The sequence below is a fragment of the Aythya fuligula genome, chromosome 3 (assembly GCF_009819795.1).
Source record: "Aythya fuligula isolate bAytFul2 chromosome 3, bAytFul2.pri, whole genome shotgun sequence".
Classification (NCBI taxonomy): domain Eukaryota; kingdom Metazoa; phylum Chordata; class Aves; order Anseriformes; family Anatidae; genus Aythya; species Aythya fuligula.
Window position 1 is genome coordinate 26597635 of NC_045561.1, and position 21881 is coordinate 26619515.

General features: G+C 36.4%; 1 protein-coding gene across 4 annotated transcripts in view; it reads left to right on the forward strand.

Moving 5' to 3' along the window:
• The first annotated feature begins 335 nt into the window (after positions 1-335).
• The window catches only part of FMN2 (formin 2), a 154788-nt gene continuing 133242 nt past the window's right edge, over positions 336-21881 (forward strand). For all 4 annotated transcript variants that reach the window (XM_032185814.1, XM_032185816.1, XM_032185815.1 and 1 more), the window contains exons 1-2: positions 336-2093; positions 19621-19787. In XM_032185814.1, coding sequence (XP_032041705.1) covers positions 539-2093; positions 19621-19787 — 1722 coding nt within the window. In that variant the 5' untranslated portion in view covers positions 336-538. The remainder of the gene's footprint in view (positions 2094-19620; positions 19788-21881) is intronic.

The window sequence follows — 21881 nt, forward strand, 5'->3', positions numbered from 1 at the left end:
TATAATATTTATCTTTCCAAAGTTATTAGTTTATTCATTTGAACAATTGTAGAATAATTATAGTACCCTTCTTTAACTTTTATTTTTTCCTTCCCCCTCCAGGAACATGAACATTGAAGTCCTGAAATTATAAATGATTTGGTGACACTCTGAGCTTGCAATGCAGGCAATAAAAACTGTGGAAAAAGAAGTGACTTTTATAAAGGAGATACTTTTCACAGAATCTTTCCTAAAGAAACAGGAGTGCAGCAGAAACCCAGAGAGCAGGCGGCTCTGTGAGCAGCAGCCATTGGAAGGAGCTGTCTGCAGCTCACAGTGCTGTACTGAGCATGTCCCAGCGGAGCCCAGTGCAAGCAGCACATTATGCAAAAAGGCAGCTGTAGCAGATGGGAGAGAGGCACAGCAAGCATTTGCTTCACTTGCATCACCACCGCCTGAAAACAAACCTGGATCGCTAGAGGGGATCTTGCCAGCAGGCCAAAGGAAAGAAAACCGGGAGCATGGCTTGATTACCGAAGGTGTTGCACTGCGAAAAATCATGGGGAATCAAGATGGGAAGCTAAGGAAAAATACAAGTGATGTGCATGAAGGAGGAGAGGATACCTCTGGGCCGAAGGATACGGATAGCACAAAGAAGGTATCGGGAAGCAGAAGGGGACTGGGGAAGCATGCAAAAGGAAGTGAATCTGCTAAAAAGAAGAATAAGTCGGACTCAAGGGCCTCAGTATTTTCAAATTTGAGGATCAGAAAAAATCTGTCCAAGGCTAAAGATGGGAATAGTAGTTCAAGGGAGGATGTTTTGGAAAGCCAGGCCTTGCAGACTGGAGAGCTGGACAGTACTCATTCAATTGTTACTAAAACTCCAGATATAAGCATCTCTGCAGATGAAGGGGGTCTCTCAGACACAGATGCCGAACATTTTGAAATCAGAAATGAAACCGTCCCAGCTGCTGCAGAGACACAGGATGGACAAAGGACCAGCTCTGGCTCTGATACGGATATATACAGTTTCCATTCAGCTGCAGAACAAGAGGATTTGCTTTCTGATATCCAGCAAGCTATTAGACTGCAGCAGCAGCAGGGGGCAATTACTGTTGGAACTGAGGACCTTGTCACCAAAACAATGGGCCGACACATGGCTAATTCTCAAGCAGCCCCCTTGGATTTTGAACGGTTTCTTTCAATAACTACCACTGACAAAGAGAGTAGCCCAGACACTGTGAAGGCTTTTCCAACAGCATCTGAAATTGCGGAAAACGTTCCTGTCTCCTGTGCAACTGAACGTGAACTGAAAGAAGCGGTAAATGGAACGGGCTCTCCTGGTAACGGCTTATTTGAAAAACAAGAATGTAAGCTATTGATTGAGGAACAGGGACAGCTCACTGCTGTGGATGCTTTAGTTGGTGAACTAGAAGATGATTTAAACAGAACTGCAGTAGAAAATGCGTCTGAAACCCACAGCTTCACACTACGTTCTCCAACCTCAGTAGTAGATTCTGAGACTCACATTGCTGAAGTGCAGGCTATTGATTTGCAGGGTTCAGGAACAGAGGATGGTATTTCAGATGCAGGCCATGATCATGCTGCTGAGACTCAGGAAGGGAAACATACTCTGTCAGACAGTCAAGAGAACCTGCATAATGGTTTATCTACAGAAATTAAAGATGGCATTTTGTCCTCTGAGGGGACAGCAGGCAGTCCAATGCTTGGTTCCGGATGCTTTAAGCCCTATCTAATTAATCCTTGTTACATCAAAACTACAACTAGGCAACTGAGTTCTCCCAACCATTCACCTTCTCCCTCCCCATCCCAGAGCCCACTCTTTACAAGGAGGCAGGAGTCCTTCCACAAAAAAGTCCCAATTAAGAAGCAGAGGTCTGCTAGTGTGGCAGGTTTGTTTAGCCGTTCAGCAGACTGGACAGAAGAGATATCTAATCACAAATATGAGATAACACAGAAAGTGGGCTCTGCAGGCTACTTGGAGCACAAGGGGTTTAGAGAGAAATTTCAAACAGAAAGAGTGCCTTTGACTCATTCAAGAAAGTCCTCAGGGGTGCAGGCTTCTGCAGAGACATTTCCCAATGTCTTTTCAGGTGAGTGATGTGTGTTTTTTTTTGTTTTTGTTTTTGTTTTTTGAGAGTCTTTGAAATATATTTAAAATACATGAATTCAGGCCTTTGCATGTACTGTTGTCTTTACTTGAACTGACAGTTTTAAAATGGAAGGCCTAACCTTATAACCACATTCACATTTTATTAATGAGAATAGCTTCTCTGTATTCAGTGTCAGCCAGTAAAGGAAGTGCCTAACTCTTTGAAGTTTTTCTTTTTACCCTTCTTTGTCTACATCCAGTTGAAAAAGGCTGGATGCCTTAAAAGTGTTCTTGTTGAAAAATGCTAAGAGATGCATTACTTGAAGCAGACTAGCTCTCTGCTTAAATGAGTCTTTCGGAGCTGAAGCTTTTTGTAACTGTGAGCCTGTTCAGGCTTTTCTTGTGCTAGGCACAAGATATACTGTAATAATTCTGATATGCTGTAAATATTTGAGAGCTGCACCTGGTATTAGACTGAGGCAATGATGAGGTTTCACTTAGTACAAAAAGGAAAAAGGCATGCAAGCACAGATGAACAGCACTACAGGGGGAGTTAAAAAAAAAAAAAAAAAAAAAAAAAAAAAAAAACAATTTCCCCTTCAGAAGGGGAAAAAGGAGAAGGAAAAAAATTTTAATGGCTTCAAAAAGTAGCATAAAATGGAGAAGGGAAACACTGTAGAGTAGATTTTGGTAATTCTGGATGGCTGCTGTTCAGGCTGAATCATGTGACTCATTCAGGAAAGCATTCTTTTACCTTGTCTATTCGGCAACTTGCATCCTGTCAAAAAGGCCCAGAAACACAGTCTAAAAATGAAATAGTGTGCATAGATTATGTTGTCCTGCACTGTGTTTTTTTTTTGTTGTTGCTCATTTGCTTGCGTTTGTTTTTCCTTTCTTTCCTCTATCTGCAATTTTTTTTTTTTTGTAAAAGCTAAGGCATTGACAAATAGAGAAGGCCTCTGTTACATCTGTCAAATATGAAGTATGTATACACAGTAAATTCAGCAACATATTCCATTAATTTTTCACTTAAGAAAATTAACACTAAGAATACAACTGATGTTTGCAGTGAATATGTAAGATTAAAGCAGCTGAATTAATAACACTGTCCAGGTTTGTTTTGAATGGATCTGTTTTACATGTGTGAGCACAGTAACTGTATCAATGTATCAGAGCTATTTGCAAAAAATAGTGAGAATCTTTTTGTGCTTTTATGAAAAATAAACAAATTAGTATCATTTATGAAGGGAACAATTACATAATTTAAAAATCACATACAAGAAAACAATTGAGCTATCAACAGCTATTCATTATGAAAATGCTATCTTATAATGCAGATTTAAAAAAATTACATAACTTGTAGTCACTTGCATTCACTTTCTTTGTACGCTTTATGTTCTACTTGACACCAAAATATTACTAGTGAATGAACCTGCCTGGAAACCAAAGTTAAAATTAGTGGCTTTTTTCACACAGCAACAAACTCAAAGAGTGCAAAATTCTCAGGTAAAACGTTTGTCACTTGAAATGAGAATACTTTCATTTTTCAGTTGTCTTGAATAGAAATCCCCAACCTCACACAAAAAGCCTCCCCTCTCAGGGGAGCTAGCCCTCTCCAAAGAGAGCTGAATCCTTTTTGTGTTTTAAATCCCTTCCACCCATTTACTTAGATTTAATTTCAAACATTCCTATTTAAAGTTTTGCAACTGGAGGTGATCTCTACTTCCAAGTTTTTGGTGTGTAAAACACTTTTTTTTTTTTTTTTTTGCTATCAATATATATACAACTTATAAACAAAGTGCAAAGCTTTAAATTGCATCACCACTCATTAGACTCAGTTTTATGGTGGTGCTATGAGGAAAATAATTTTTTGGCAAATCTCAAGGACAGTTACTTTTAAAACCTTATTTTTGAGGAAACAAGCTTCATGTTTCCTTATAAATTTTTGATTTACCTGTTATTGAAGTTTTTTGTTTTTGTTTTGTTTTCTCTTATCCCACCAACAGTTATACTGTTATTGTGAAGGGACCACTGTCCAATGCAACAGTAGTTCTGTCTCTTATGGAAATTACTGTGACCCTAATTTGCATGTATATGCCAGCTGTCTTTACAAGCAGAGGACAATTACACCTTTCAGTTCATGCAGAGTAGCTTGAAATGAGGGAATTGGAAATGACATGATAACACTTCATCTCTCTTTTTGGTTGGTCTTCTGGTTTCTATAAAATATAAGCTGAAAATTATCAGGAATACACAAACAATAACTACCATGCAAGGAAAAGGGAAGTTAAACTGAACATTTATATTCCCACAAGCTGGCTGTCATTGCTGTAAGAGCAGCGAAGTCTTTTTATTTAAACCTGTCTGCATAGCAACAATTACAGAAATAATTTCCTGGCAATGTAAATATTGTTTTGGAAAATTGTTGCATTTTAATTGCATCCATCACATGCATCAATGAGGTGATTACAATCAGGCTTTTAGAAATAAATGTAGAAATAAGGAATTATAAAGAATGCTTTATGTGTGTGTGTATGTGTGTGGATATGTTAGCTTCTTGCCTGGAGCACAAAATCCCATCTTGCTGTGCAGTGACTGCAATGTCAGTTTTGCGTTTATAACTAGAATAATGTAAAATATTCCACAACACTTCAGTCATTGATTTTAATGACAGCAGATTCTATGCAGATGACTGGCCTACTTTGGCACAACATTGTAGTTTGGCTGTGTGCCATTTGGTTTTCACAATGATCCATGTGAACTAAGGCTTCTTCAATGCGAAATGTAGATGGAAACCAACAACTGGAATTGTAACTATGAATAAAAAAAAAATAGTCCTGTTTGAATTTTAGGGGGAGAAGCAAAGAATACAGTTTGCCAAAAAAAAAAAAAAAGGCACTTTTCTAACTTTGCCTCTAATTAATATTTTTATTTTTGATTTATGTGAGAAATAAGTACAGTACAGTATTTTAAATTGAATTTGATACAATGGCTAAGAATCTGGTGTGGACAAATTTATGGGTATTTTGTAATTAAGGCAGCAGATCTTTTTTGATGAGGACAGCTGTATTTGAAATTGCAGTGACAGTAATTACAAGTTCTAGGTTACCTGATGTGCAGTGGAGCCACGGGTTTCACATTCTGGTCCCAGGAGGACACAAGCTGAACCTGAATGAATAAGGGTTGGTTCTTTTCTTCAGGATGTGGCAATGAATGGTATTTGCTAACGTCAAGACAGTGTCATGGTGGGAAATGAAAAACGTTTCCAAACATTCACATAACTGAAAGAGAAGATCTAATAGGCTCAGTTAAGAGAAAGGAGTTTATCCTTGCACTAATTTGAGTTGCAGTGATTGCAAAGCAGATAGGAAGGATCTGTTACATAAACTGAATGTAACTGAATGTTCAATCAGCTACACCGGGCTGTAATTAAACTTTATCAAAACAAACGTATGCCCTTTCTAATCTCTGTTGGCTGACTGTAACACATTTGGTGTGTGAATCTATTTCAATCTGCCCATTTATCATTAAATTTCTGTTCACAGTTTCACATCTGTCTTAACTTTAGCTGTAAACAGGAAGCAAACAAAAATCTGATTTACCATAAAATAAAAACCTGAACTCAATCCCATGCTTTTGTGATCATGGCCTCTCTCTGATTTCCATGGAATGCAAGCCTGGTTCTCACAAAGACCACTTTATGTTACTGCTGCAAAGTGCTAATGTCACCTACACCCACTTGCAGCTCCAGTACATTGTCTGCAAGCTTCTACAAAGGTCTTAGTAAAGATAAGTATGTGAAACTTGAAAAACTAGAATGAAAGCTTGTGTCTGAGACATATAGTAAATCTTTTTAGATGCTTTTGTAAATTTTTTTGTATTCTGATGCATGATGTTGCACACAATATGGATTTGTATTTATTGGTGTGCTGAGAAGAACATTTATCATGCAACTGTTATGTAAGGCTATTTACAGTATACTCTTTTGCTGATGTTTCTTAGCAGTAATACAAATGTCTTTTATCTGATGGCGGGACAATGTAGCCTCAATGTAGCCTACCCAAGAACATCCCTTCATGTGATGTATGATCACATACTCTTTTTGCCTAGAAAACTCAAGCCCAGAGAGTGTAATAAAAAAAAAAAAAAAAAAAAAGCAAAAATCCAGTCCAACTACCATAAAAAGTACTTGAAAATGGGGGGCAATTCATTATGGAGAAACTGCTGAGTGCAGATAAGCAGCTTTAATGTTACTGTGCCAGCACTGCAATATGGGAATCGGAGCAATGTGAGTAATGTCACTGGAATACAGGGCTGCCACAGTGTTGTTTTGATAGTCTTATGATTAATGCTTTGATCTTTATCTGGAGCTTCGTTGGAAGTAACGGGTTTTGGTCATGGGGCTGGGTGACTGCATCTCTCAGGCAACCTCTGCTGGAGTTGAGGTATGATGAGTTGAGTTGAGCCCAGCTTGCACCTCAGCTAAAGATGTGGTTTTTTGGTTTCCTGCTGATCACTTTTGGGCAAAGGGAGAAAGAACAGTTTGTAGCTGAAGGTCCACGCAGCTCTGCTTGGATCTGAGGCCTAGAACCAGTGTTAATCCATCCCACAGAGGAGATGGCTAGAACTAGTCATGAAGGACATTGTATGCTTCGGTGACTTTGGTTACGTGAAAAGAGCAAGAGATTCTTCCGGTATGAATAGCTATATGGAATTTAAGTTTGAGTATGTTTCTTGGATCTAATTGTGCTTTGTTTTCTTTTGGAGGGTGCTGGATTAGTGGTGTCCAGATGTTTGGCTTTTTAAAAAGTGCATAGGTTCTTTTGTGCAAAACCTACTTAAAGCAGGCCTCACCTTTTTCTCTACATCGTGGTGTCTAAAAATAAAAATAAACTTGGCATTGAAAAGCATCCCCAGGAATATTATAGGCTGCCTGCTTTATGAGGGATCAAGTGCTGATGTGAATCACAGTGACAGAAAATGTGAAAGTACCAATTAGCCAATGTATTTTGTTTGTGCTCTAGTTTAACCAAGCTCAGAATATGGCCAAGAGTATTCCTTATAAACTACTCCTTTAAAAATGTGAACTTATGTAAGGAAGAGTAGTGATAAAGCATATATGTGTGGGTGGTTTTGTGGCTGTGGCTTTGACTATTTTCAGGCACATTTAAAAGCATAATTCTATACTGGTCATGTGGAATACGACGGTTTCTGGAAACTTACCTTAATGCATACAATTTGTCTTTTTGTAGAGATAAGGTTATTTAATACAAGGAATATATCTGCTTTGCACAAAGCAGACATTGTGCAAAGAAGGTGATGAAAGGATGTATGAGGGCTTGACACTGTCACCTCACTCCTGCCTGTGAGCAGCAGCAACTCCCTGTGTTCCTACATTGCTGTTCATCTGGAGGAAGTTAGGGACGAGGAGATGGTCTGCATTACGTTGATTACAAAATGACAATTTCTCATTTTTATTTTCATGTTACTGCTGATGACGATGAATTTCCTTCAATGGAAATGCCTCAGCTCCCTGACCATGAATAGGAGGTGGGCTGTGTTTTCTGATGCAAAACTTTGCATTATTCTCAGAACATGAATAGATGAATACAGAACATGACCTATTTTATCTGTAGGTGTATATATGATATAACACATTAAATCAATTAGCTATTTTGCAAAGGTAAGATGCAGTGGTAATGAGATTGTGCATGTGTTATCACAGTAATAGTAAATCCTAATATGGATGAAACTAAATAGAAATATATAAATTCAGAGGACACAAATGCTTGGGACCTTAGTAATTTTGGTGTCTTGACATATACAGCTAAATAGTGGCAGGAAAGCCCAGTAAGAAATGAGACTTGCCATTGAAATGTTCTTATTTGGCAATAAAAATATGAATTGTTCAGTCTTAAGATTTATATGAAATTTATCAGGAATGCCAGAGGTCTGAACCCGGTGTGAATTTGAATCAGGAGGAAGCATAGATAAACTATAGAGAGAAAAAAAGCTACCCACTGTAATTACTTCCACAATGAATTTATTTGAAGCCAAGATCCATCTCAGATGTCCCTTGAAGATACATAATAAGTAGTGTATACCAGGGGGGAAAATAATTGTTGTATACTTCCCTCTTCCCTGCACCAATAAGGAAAAAGTTGCTGGAAAATGAAGTCAATACTGCAGTAACACGATAATTAACTACATTAACATCTGCTAACAGTCATGGAGCTGAAGTGGTTTTCATTTAGGGGGGAAAAAACAAAACAAAACACAAACCTAAAACATTGCATTCACAATAGAGGGTGTGTATCTAAACACTTTTTTTTTTTTTTTTTTTTTTGTCATGCAAAGAGCCAAGTCAATATAGTATGCTGAGAAATGGCTGAGGGAAATATTTGATTACATCAGTGAAAGAACATAAAGACCTACTTACAGTGAGGGAGATGGGATTAAGTTTATTTGGATGAGGTCTCAAGGAATATAGAATATGGCACAAATATGTACAAACATGGCACAGATAGGCAGGCATATATATTTATTTTTCATGGAACATAACTAATTTTTTGCTTGTTCCATTTCTTCATTTTAGCAGTGTTTTTTTCTTTGTACCTAACTTTAAAACAAAAACAAAAAACACTCTTAAACATTGTGTAAATGTTTAAGAATGTAAAAAGTCAGCAGCTGTTGGAGGAGATTAGACTTTGGGTGTATATGGTCCTGTAGAGAAAGAAAGCATCAGGGCTATCATAGCTAGGTTGAAAGAAATCAGTTATTATATGTCCCACTTCAGAGGCTTGCTGGTCCAGCTCAGTTGTGTTTTGTGACCTGTAGTTGCTTGTGCAAATACTTGAATTTACTTCTAAGGTAGAGATGAGCCAGATGCAATTAAATGCTAAATGAAATGTGGAACGATTGGGAATCGAGTTGTTTTATTAAATTGGGTCATAAAATCATGCTGTGTGTATCAGTTTGGACTGACAGAAGAAGCAGTTAGAAATAGCTGCCCAAAAAAACATCAGAGGTGCTTCTCACTTTAAAGAGTCAGACAAAGAAATGCGGCTTTCCAGCAGCCTGGGAGAACTTGGCACAGAATACCAACTTCACGTTGCAAATCACCACAGAAACTAAAAGGGTAAAAATGGACAGAATTAAATACTTGCTGAGAGGAACCTAAGCACCTAGAAAATACAATCTGGAAGTTGCCAGAGATGCAAATGATACCTAAAACATTTGGTAGACAGACACAGATTCTGTTTTAATACAAACCACTCTGAAATTAGGAAAGTTTTAGTAATGTACCTCTGTAATATTCAATAATAATGTGTTAGAAATTGAAAATAAAGGAAAGTGAAAGGCAGACAAGCAATATAATGGTGTAGGAGCGTGAATCTTTTTTATATTTTTAGAAAGGTATTTTGTACTGTGTATCACTGTTGCATTGTAGCTGGGGAATTGTTTGTTACTTTAAAAAAATCAGCTTCTGAAAGTCATTTAGTGGCACATAAAAAATACTCTTACCATTCACATGATCGAATATACCTATTGAAATGTAAGATATTATCTTTACCTTTGCACCTTATTTTATCGTATATAAAAGCTTAGTTAATACTTTGCCTCAATTTATGCTGTAATGTCTATGCGTTATTAGAAAAAGCAGAGTGGGAGTAAGATAGAAAAACTTTGTCACTGTGAGAGCAAAATCTTAAGGAGCTTAACATTCACGTTAGAAATATGGAGTGCGTAAGAGACTTGCTAATTTGCAAAGATGCAGAAAAAACTGTCACAGACCATCACAAATATTTTAAAATTTTGAAGCTCTGGTGGTAGCAAAGTTTTAATACCTGCTTTTTAGAAAAAGTATTATGTTGTTGTTGCAAATGATCCAGGCAATTTCAGTCCTCTTCAGTTTGGCTGCAGCAACAAGCAAGGCTTTGGAATGAATCCTGAAGAAGGAAATTGTAAGATATCGTTGGCTACTCAATAAGAAGGTAAAGTAAAATAGAACAAAATACAGCATCGTTTCAACAAAGATCAATAAGACTGTTTTTATTATTTTTATTTTTTTTATGCATGGCTGTTTTCTAGGCAATGCAAAAGTGGTAGAAAGGGATTAATCTGGGTTCTGTACAAAACAGAATATTGCAAATCACTTATCCAAAGATGAAAATTACTGTTGGCTTTGACAAGGGACGCTGTCATGTATCTTCTCTTCCACCATAGGGGCACAAATCCATTTTGGCCCAGTTCTACTTCGTGCTATGATACACTTGGTCAGGCAGGGGAATTTCATTGCATAGTTACTGCGGGAGTAGAGCAGGCTCCTGACCTTAGCACTTGCTGGACTCAGCCTTTTCATCACCAATGGAAATTTTTGGTAAACTCTTGTCTTCCTGTATTAAAACCCAAATTTCAAAGTTAGGAGATGGGCTGATATCAGATGGGCTGTTCCAGGAGTTCATTCACCAGGACCAAGGTCTGTGTTAACCAGTTCATGATTTAAAATTGCTTTGTCTCTTTTCAAGTATGATCAGTGCAAGTCTAGCATAGAGTTAAGTTAATATTTTAATAGACCATTGGATGTTATGCTGAAATTAGTGGTGTTGTCATGTCTCTTAGCAAGCCCAAGTGGAACAAGCTGTTTAAAAAAATACAGATGCTTAGTTCTGTCATGGGACATGATGGATCAACAATGAGATCAATGGTAGGGCTTTTTTTTTTTTTTTTTTAAAAGAAAACACACACTCACACACACACACCAAAAAAAAAAAAAAAAAACAAAAAAACAAAAAAAACCTCTACTTTGTAGCCTCTTTCTGGGGCAGCTTTCCTTGATATCTTCATTTTTGTGGAATCTCGTTTTCAGATTTTGGCAGTCCTCAGATAGGGCCTGAAAGCATTTCACTGATGTTTGTTTGAGGTGCCACTTCTGCCTCTCCTGTGCTGTGTTGGCCCCAGAGGTGGCAGCAGAAGCAGGTGGCAGCTCCAGCTTGTACCCTTGCTTCCTGAAGTAAGCACACGTGTTCTACACATGGCATTTTTGGGGGTGCCTTGAACACTTGAAGCTGTTGGTATTACATGCTTCTCTTTCTACAATGGACTGCTTGTTCTAGTTGAGTGAGTTGAAAACTGAATGATAACAACCATCTTCAAGCACAATCCAAAATCTGTTATGGATAACTTTATGGCTGAAATAAAAAGAAAAAAAAAATTACTTGCTTGAACTGGAAAAGGGTTGGTACATTGCAGATCCAACTCAGAACAAGTCAAGATTTTTCAAGTAAAATTTTTAACAGTCCAGAGAATGCTAAGAGAGGACAGTGTCGAGAAAGGGGAGTACTGAGATGCCAAGAGACTCAGAGAACTTGACACAAGTAAAGCATGGTGTTTTCTTTGATACAGAACAGAAGAAATTGAATTAATAATTGGTAGTTTGATTACAGTTGCTTAAGAGTCTATGAATGTTATCATTCCATCAATAAATATATTCCTTCGTAGAATTTAATAAATAAATATTTCTGACTTTGAAATGACATTGGACTGTGTGCAGGCAGGCATTAAAAACTGGAAGGAGGAGAATAGTGCTGACATTTGTCTTTTTCCTAGTTCTCTTAGAATTCTCTTCAGAAGTCAAAAGCAGAAAGTCTATCTAAATTTAAGATGATTTTTGGGGTTCAGTTCCTACCATCCCTGTGAACAAAGCCAGAAAGTCTACTAGATGGTTATCAAGGAAAGAAAGAATAGTCCTCTTAAGAATTTCCATGAATCCCTGACTTTGGTAACACCCTAAATACTAGAAGATATAAATATAACAAACATATTTAAAAAATATAAAGAAATCGATACATTGCCTTTGCTTTTTTCCCCCTTGGAAACATGCAGATACTGGCTATTACACTGAGAATAAAAGTGAAATGAAATATATCTTAATGACAGTCACAGGAATTTGTACAATAACCCTAGACCTTGACAAGTTTTGTAACTATTAAATTATTAAGGTTTGAATTTTCTGGAAACTAATTCATGATGCATTTTATTTTGTATTTGTTTCTTTTAGAGGGATTTTCTGTTGTTGTTTCAAAACCATGTTGTGTATGCAGACATGTTGCTTGTTGGTTTTCAACATTTTGTTTAACAAAGCTCACATTATTTAAAGAAAGTATCTGTCAATTAAAATTCAGTCCCCTTTAAAAACAAAAACAAAACCCCTCGCAGGATGAGAGATCTGGAACAATTTCCCAATTTAAGTCGGCAGAGGATTAGAAGCTCTGCAGTGAGAAAGTCCAATAAATGAGTTCTCTAATCCCAGAACAGTGGGCATAATCTTTCAGGTCAGGTTTCAGGAAAGCAAGACACTAAATTAATTTGTTATTTTTAATGCAAATATATGTTTAATATGTATTTATGCAGCTCTTGGGCTTATTATTTGAAGAGAATAAGAAATAGCTAGATTACCAGTTTCCAGTTCTTTCATTCCCCAGGTTCACTGTGCACCTTTGAAAACCTCTTCTTTCTCAGCAGTCACATTGTACGTTGTGTTTACATGTAGGCTGACTGCTACCCTTTAGCTGGAAAACTACCTTGAAATTTGAAACTATTAAGAAATGAAAGGGAAGTGTTAAATAAATGTAATACTTTTGATCCTTGAAATATTAATTTTTATATGTGAAATACTAGTCACTTTGTTTTGTGTACCTGAGACCTAGGAAAGCATATTAAACAGGAGAAAGGTGAAAATGAAGTGAGATGCTTTTGCCTCTAGGAAATTATTCAGCAAGATTTTACTTTGCAGTTTAGGGAAGTATGAGGACTAAAACTTGTACTGTGAGGTATTTAAGAAATTGCATGTAGTTCACTTACCAGCCACTGTGGAAGCCTTCGCAGGATTTTTCTCTCAGACATGCTTGTCCTATTCCAGTGTTCTGGGAAACATTTGACGCTGCACAGCTCAGTGCTTTGTCAGATGATCTAGGCCTAATTTATGACCTTGGTGTTTGTGTATGTAGAAAAAGAGAGAGAACAAATTGAACAGGAAAAAAATGATTTTGAGAGAGAGGAGCAAAAATTTCCTAACTCTTGACTGCTGTAAAAATTGGCTCTTCTTTTTCCCTATTTTTCTTAAATATACTGAACTATGTTTGCAATCGTAATTTTCTGTGAATTGAAAAAAACATAAGACTACAGTGGTCTCTTAATATTTTGTAAGACTGATAGAAAACATACACAAAATGGATATACACCATTTTGTCTCTCTCTTCTTCCTTTTCCTTTTTTCCTCTCTTAAGTCCCCAAAATAGAGCAAGGCCTATGGTACTTTTTGCTTCAAAGCCTATGAAAAAGCTTTGCTGTGTGAGCATTTCTGATCTTGCTGAAGTGGGGGCGGGGAGGAGGAGTAAGCTGGGGAAAAAAAAAAATCAAACTGATTTGGGTTTTTGAAGATATAAGCGGTATGTGCATGAGTCACCCTTGACATGATTCTGAATAGGGCTTTCAGGATTTGTTACACTGAAGTCATTCACTTCTCCTTGGGAGAAATTAAAACGGAAAGCCTGTCTCCAGCCTGCATAGGTTAAGATTTGCTGACGCAGCTGTTCCGCTAATGGTGAAAGTGTGGTGTAGCTGGTGAGAAAAGGGAATCGCATGAGACCAGCAGAAGGGGGAGCTTTCTGAATATAATGCAATTTGATTGTTAGGCTCCACTTGTGCTCACTGGCAGCTATCCTCCCAGGCTTTTGCAGATGCAGTGCAGAGAGCCACATTTTTAAAGATAAAAGTGAGGTTATAACAACACACTCCTCAGAGAAACATTGTGAGCTCTGGTATGGTGCAGTGCCTCAGTGCGGGCAAGTGTGGGTTTTCTAGTATGTCTGCAACTATTTTGTTAGCTCTTAAATATTCTGTTGCTCGCTGCTTTGTTGTCTAAGCAGACCAGATAGGAAGAAAGCTGTAAAGTGCATTCATTGAGTCAGGATCTGCCATGTCTCTCTGTGGACCACACAGAAGGCACCTTCACCGTTCAATAGCTCTATAGACAGCCCAGTCAAAGCTAACCCTCAGAGTTGTGGAGATCCTCATCTTTTTGGTGTCTGTTAGAGAAGGAAATAAAAGGTGCCCTGAAATATCAAGTAACTGTAATAGAAAAACCAAATATATTTCCTTCTAAACATCATCTCCCATCAGATGCGACTCCATCAAGGTGATGGCAGACAGGGTGGTTAAGGTTATTGGTGCTAGCAGCAGCAGTTGCTGTCCTTTGTGTGGAGGTGTAAAGTATACACATGGACTCCAGGCAAGGAAGAACCTGTGCTTGTGATGAGATGGCACTGCTTGGAGTGATTGTATGAAATCGTTATAGTCATTACATCTCTGATATTTTATATTATTTTTAATAGTAATGTTTGTAGATTGACTTTAGGTAGGGGGCAGACTTCCTTTCTTCCTTCACCACACAGTTGAGTAGATATGGTTGTAGTAAATCGAAAGTTGAAAATGAACATCCAGGAATTGCAAATATCTGCATCTTTCAAAAAGTAACGGGAGCCATACTGGACCTTGTGAGTTTTCATTCTCTGATGAATAATCTATATGTTCTATAATTGTTGCCAAAGGTGTTTCAGATAAACAGTGTTAATTAAGTCTTTGATAGAATGAAGAACTGTAATGTCACACAGGAGATGACAAGGTCATAGTGCTTCATCCTAAGAGGAATGAGAGGAAGCAGCAGATGACATGGAGGTGGAGGAGAAAGGGAAAATGGAAGCTGAGCTGGAAAACCTCAGCTGAACCATGTTTCACAAAATATCCATAGGAAGGCAGAGTACCTGATACTTCCAAGATTAATTTCACGTTCTCATTCTTTTCCTTAAATAATTGTGTAAGCCTTTGTAAAATGGGAAGGGGGAAGGAGTCTTTTTGTTCCTTACTGTTTTTTTGTTTGTTTGTTTGTTTGTTTTAACTCTAAACTCCTAAAAAATCACACTTCTCTTTTTGTTTGATGAAGGGTCTTGGCAAGATTCTCAGAATATTGATTTGACCTGAGACTGAAACTTTGTAGCAGTTCTTGTACCTAATACAAAAATCTGACAACCTGACAGTCCCCCCCCCCCCCCCCCCCACCAATACTTGAGGTAAAGGTTAAGGATGGGTTCCGGGAATGTCATGACCTGGGATTTTAGGGGAAAAAAATATTATATTTTAAAAATGGAATTATTTAACCTTTTAGAAAAATATCTGCTGAGAGATCTTTGCCCTTTAATATTTTCATGGCATGTGAAAGTAATCCAGAGAAATTCCTTTAAGAGTGCATTTAAATCCCAGTAACAGAAATCAGCTAATCATTTGATAATCATTAATCATTTAGTTATTCATTTTTTTTTTGTTGCCATCTGCACCTGCTGAGAACATGCTTAGATGTTTATATATTAACTCATGTAAATTATGAATATGAGGTGATTATTATTGTCTGAGAAAGACTGTTTTTGTTGCATTCTATTTATAGACTGAAGATGAAAAATCTTAGCTGAAAATATTGCTGTTGAAGTTGTCTGGAATTTAGCCTATGCTTTGAATATGGTTGTGACCTCTTTTTTTTTTTTTTTTTTTTAAGGTATAGATTTGGGGATTAACACTGTCAAGTTGGTGTTTCCCATTTCATGTGTATATATGAAAAGTCACTTTAATTTGAATTAGTTCCAAAAGTGTGTAGTATAGATAGGGCACTGGAAAACTAGTTCTAGTTCCAAACAAAAGTGTTTAATTGTCTGCAGAGTCTAGTGTTAAAGGAAATATTTTGCTGTACCTCCACAAAAATATAACTGTTATCATCCATGAATCAAAATCATGCATGTGACCTCTTCTGCTTCACAAGCATCTTTCATATGGTTGCTTTGACACAAGTGCAGGAGCACCAGGGTCAGGTGGTGGCAAGGTATGGGAGCCCACCAGTCTCCATGGGTCACCGAGGACTATCGAGGTGGAATGTCTCTGCTGCAGTGATGACTGTGTCTTTTGCCTGAAAGTAGTTGAAAGCAATACCAGCTTAACAAGGGAGGAACTACTTATTGGTAGGCAGTGGCTTTTGTATGTCATCCTCCTATGTAAAGTAGCCTCAGCCCTCTCTGGAGCTGTTCTAGTGCAGCAATTCCATCTGTCCATCCATGAAGCAGCATGGTGTGATGTTGCTTCGTGGAGAAAGAGTAACATTCTGAAATACTGAAATGCTTTCTTTTGGTAGGGTTTGTCTCCTCACCCTGTTTTGAGGAAAAACATATTGTCTTTTTAAAGCTTTGGCTGTTTTCTTATGTTCGATGAGGTGTTCTCGTGCTTGCAATGACCGTTCATTTGGATGTTAAGCTGTAGCTGGTTAGAGGGAGAAAAAACAAACAAAACAAACAAACAAACAAAAAAAACAGTGGCTTAACCCTCCATTGATTATGAAGTACTTTAAATTTGTAAGATATAATGTTGATACGGGAATTTTTCTCCCACAGCTGTTCACAGAGAAGCTATTTCTGTATGCACTGAAAATTAAATGTGTTTCAGCTTCCATTTGGTAAAATGTGTTAAAAGAACTAGCTAAATATATTTATTTAATTTCAAGTTCTGTCACTGTCGTCAGGTCTCCACAGCCATTGCAAGGAGCAGATAGTGTTAGAACACAGCTTTATTAGGACATTATTACCTTTGTCTTAAAAAAACAAACAAACAAACAAACAAAAAAAACCCTTTTGATTCAATGTGTATTTGTTACAAAAGACAGCTTAATGTTACTGAAGTTATCCAGAATTAAATGGTTGATTCTTTTAGATTAAAAAGTGATAGCTAAAATAATTAAATAAGTTTCAATACCCTCCTTATTCCAAGACTGGATAGAACGCTGCTCTGCATTACTTTTGTCATTTTGGCCATCTGCCTCTGAAATGTACAAGAAATGAAGTTCATCTATGATATTTTTTACACCTGCTTACTCTTTATTGGCTTAATGCTAAACTATTTTCCAGAGACCTTATTTTTGCCTATTAAAAGACATCAGTTAATAACCACTATACAAATTAAACTGAGTAAATGGGGGGGGAAGAAGTATGCTGCTGTACATCCAGGAGAACGCTCTTTAAAAATGATAATTATTTAAATGTTGAAACACCTGTAAAAATAATCAAGTCACAAATTACAATGCAATACATGACTTTGGTATATTTAATATAGCATAAAGAAACGTGTAGTGTTCTTGCATACTCTCTTTTTTTGTGAGCAAAGGGCAATAACTCTGGCACATGCAATTTATTATATTTTATATGTAATTTAAAATGCACAAAATAAAATTACATAATATAAACTATCAATTTTTCCATTCATCATCATCTCTTGTAGCCTCTGTTTTAACTAGGCAACTTTCTGTGTTGTAGGACTTTGATGTGCTTTGCTCCAGAAATTGAAGCAGAAATGCTGCCTGTTAGTGCCCCTGTATAACTGTGACACCAGTCTTGGGGTCTTATTTTTTCTACAACTTGCTGGTATAGCTAAATGTCACCATTTATGTCTAGTAGAACTGACTTATTGCAGTAAAAGGGTAGTAGCTATTTTTTTAAATCAAATTTACCCTTTTTTTCTTGAATATGATTCTGCAGAAAAAAATGTTTCCATTATTAACAGCACCACTAAGCATTTGCAAGTACAACTCCAAAAAATGATTACTGAAACAAATAACCAAAATGTCAGCAGGTAGCTCCTTGTTTGTGCTTCATTTCCATGGTTTCATACTGTTGCCTCTTCATGGAGGGAGTTACTGTGTATTGCTGCAAGTTTGTGTAAATTGATATTAAAAACTCACAGTGCATATCAGCTAGTAGGAAAACCCCTCTTCAATTAATTTAATTAAAGGGGACTTTGAAGATTTAACAGCTGTGCTGTCTTTAGATAAATAAATAGAGGGATATGTTGAATAAGTAATTCACCTTGTAGATGGGGAAACCAAGGAACAGAGACAAATTAATCAGCAAGTTGATCAGAACATAACAAAACTTGTTTCTCTTACAGACCTATCCCCTGGCTTTGTGTGTTTTGTCTAATGAAAGGCTAGGAAACTTGGACTAATAATTCAGAATTATCAGATCTTTAGATGTGGAGAGGAAAATCTTAGAAATAACTTCTAACATTTTATTGTATTGTCAATTTTAGACGGCATTGCCGTGCAAAGTTAAAATAATACAGAAACTTTGGGCTAAATGTCACTTACAATATCCTTTTCAAATCACATCCAGATGTTTTAAAAGCATCTCTTTTTTTTTTTGTATGTTCAAAAAGGCCTGGGAAATTTTACATTTTGAATGAAGTCAACATTTGAAAAGAAATCTTAAATTTGTACATGAAAAGCAGTATTGTTGTTATTGGTTTAAATGACACTAAATTACTTTCTTAATGTAGTGCGTTTTTTTCTGGAAAATAACTTTGGCTTCTAATGAGTGAGTGGAAAAAAACAGAGTATAGAAACTGATTTAGGTACAAATTGTATTCACAGCTAGTTCATACTAAACCATGAAATTAACTTTATTACTCCCTCTGCTTTTTCTATTCCAGTAGGTCTATTTCATCTCTTTTTTTATATCCCATAAATCTGAACTTTGGCATCCTCTGACATTGTAGAGCTTAATCAAGCAATTTAGTATTCTTACAATGTAGATTTTACTCCAGCCTCTGTATACAACTACTTCTTTTTAGTCTCTTTCTGGCGAACTTCACACAGCTTGAAATTCTTTCAGACCTCTAGCATTGTCTTCTCTAATGTGCTTTATAACATATGCCCTCCTTTCATGCTCTGGTCAGATAACAATGAAAACACTTTGATTGTGAAATCTGGCCCTGTAATAGGAATGGATCGCTCTTCCAAGTCTTTAAGTTTTACTTCTCTGAAATATGTGTTGCTGCTTGTGGCAATACATTTTAGCATTCTGCTGCTCTGGAGCTGTATTAAATGTCATTTTAAGCAGAGTAGTTGTCGTTTTTTTTTTATGATGTTGTTTTTGTTGATCTTCTATTGAGAGCTTCTCCACAGAACTGGAGCACAGTTTCTTAAAGAATATGATCACTTTGTGATTCAAAAAAACAAAGGCTCATTCCAAGAGCTTGGAGACTTGATTCTTTAATAACTTTGTGTGACACCCTTGGAAAAAGTTACTTCATTCCTTGGTAATATCTCATTTTTCCCATCAGGATAATTGTATAATATAAATAAGAACTTGATGTCTCACTAGCAAATCGTACTTTTTGTTCCCACTCCACAGTGCAGCCAGCTCAATATATGTTTTCTTTAGTGTACCAGGTAATCAGGCTCCAATCAGTCCAAATGATTCTATAAAATTATTTTGTATTAAATATTTATTGTCAGTTGCTTTTCTCCATATTTTTTAAATTTATTTCACTTTATTTCTAATATTTGTTGAGATTTTCAGTAAGCGTTATAAAGCCTTAAACTTTGTATCCCATATATAGCTACAAATTCTTATTGATATATGTCATCACCTTGGCAGGACGAACTCTGCTGGAGAAGCTCTTCAGCCAGCAGGAAAATGCACCACAAGAAGAAGCAGAAAAATTATGTTCTCGTATTATTGCAATGGGTCTCTTACTTCCGTTCACCGATTGCTTCAGAGAACCATGTAATCAGAGTGCCCAGCAAAGCACACCCACATTTGATGTAAGTACCGGAAAAGTTTTATTTATCTGTTTTTCAAAGAGGGACAAGTGTGTCACAAATGTTTACAGAACGCAAATGACACATCTGTGCTAGATAACTCCCGCTGCTCTAACCCCCCCCCCCCAAAAAAACAAACAAACAAACAAACAAACAAACTTTTGATACAAAATCAAGGAAAATCACAGATTTACTGGCATTCCAACTACATTTTTATCTGTGCCTTTGGGCTATGTGGCCTTAGTGCTGTTATTGGTGGTATTTGCATACAGTTACAAAACTTTAGAAGAGATTGTATTGTAGACATCGCCTAACATGCTGTTCCTTCCCCTTGGATAATGAATTCAACATTAGGATGTGATTCTATTGTGCGATACTGTACAATCATTGAAGTTTTACAGTGAACTTATTTATGTGATCCTTGCCATTAAAATTTTAGCTTTAACCATTCTTTGTACTGGTCTATGTGACTGAAAGTTTTTTTCATTAAATGACTTCGAAACAATGTACAAATGTTACCTAATCTACTTAATAGTTTACCAGTAAATTTAAGATCATTTCTACTCTACCCATGAAAATGAATCTTGCTTAGAAATAGGAAATGATTTGATATAAGAGAACTTTTTAACTTTTTTGAAGTCTTTCTCATCTTTGTTGAAGAATAACATAATGCAGCTGGTAAAGGGAATAAGTGTGTTGGGATAAATTCTTAAAACAAACAAGCTTTTCTAGATAACCTAGTTCTTCTACAAAATCACTCAGACAACATTCAGTCTTTGTGTGTGTGTTTTAAGGGTATTTGAAGTATTTTCAAACTTCTAAATTAATTGGAAAATATGAGAAATGGAGTATGGCTATAATAATATTATTCAAGCACCTTAAAATCACTATCCATCTGAAAGTTTCCTCTTACATACTCAATACATACTCAATAAAGTTATAGGAAAACACATGTTTCTTATTTTTCAGTTTGTTTAAACATTTCTACAATTTTTTCAGTTCTCTTGGTTTTATCATATATTTTAATTAATGTCATCTTCTTTGAAGTTTTTTTTAATAAGTGTTGTATTCAAAAAAGTTTCTCCTCACTTATAAACAGACTTTTATTAAATTAAAAATTTGGAAAGAAGCAGAAGTTAACTGTTACACAATGCTTTATCTAGAGAATTATTATAGTCATCTTTCATTGACCATATTTAACAGTATGGACTGTCTGAAAAGAAACAGGAGTTTAGCCTACAGCCATGTAAACACTGCACCAGTAGTTTAAGATGCTTCTGGTTCACCAGTGATCTCAATTTGAGTTGGGATATTGGTAAGCCACAAATACTGTTTTCTGTACAAGTGCCCTAAATAGATGATGTTCCTGTGAAACAATGTGAGAAGTTGCATAAAGCTTTGTGCATGTGCATGCAACTAATAATGTATCCCTCTTCAAAGGAGCATATATGTGCCTTGAACACTATGATCCAAATATGCATTTCACAGGACACAAATGTGAGATCTGCTACTCCTTAATTTGGGAATGTGTTTCTTCTTCAGCGTTGGAATCCATAGTACAGGAACTCCGTGTTTGTTCATTACAAGCCCTGTAAGGGTGAAAACTTTTAGTACTGCAGTATAAACTCATAGCTGAGAATGTAAAAGTTTGGCTTCTAGATTATCTTCCTTCATAGAGTGAGTAAATTACATATCTTACAGAAAATAAATGCCAAATGTCACATAAGAAAATGAAACAATTATTGTGAAAAAAATGTTCTTGTGATGATGATTATTACTTTAAAAAAAAAATAGATGTTACTCGTGTTCCCTTTTGCTACTCTCTCCATGTCCATAGTTTTCTTTTTCTGATTCTTTATCTTTTTTCCATTTACCTCATTAGAACAGGGTTTTAATGTTGACCTAACTGTTGATTTCAAAGACAGAGGAGTTAGACTAGCCTTAAGCAGTATTTAAAGATTTACCAATCTAGAATTAGGAGATATATCATCTTGGACTCCATTCCAAAATTGGGAGCGCAGCCAGTCCCATATTCTTCCTTCATCTCTGAGTTCATCAGACGTGCCGCTTAACAGCTATTGCCTGTAGTTCCATGCT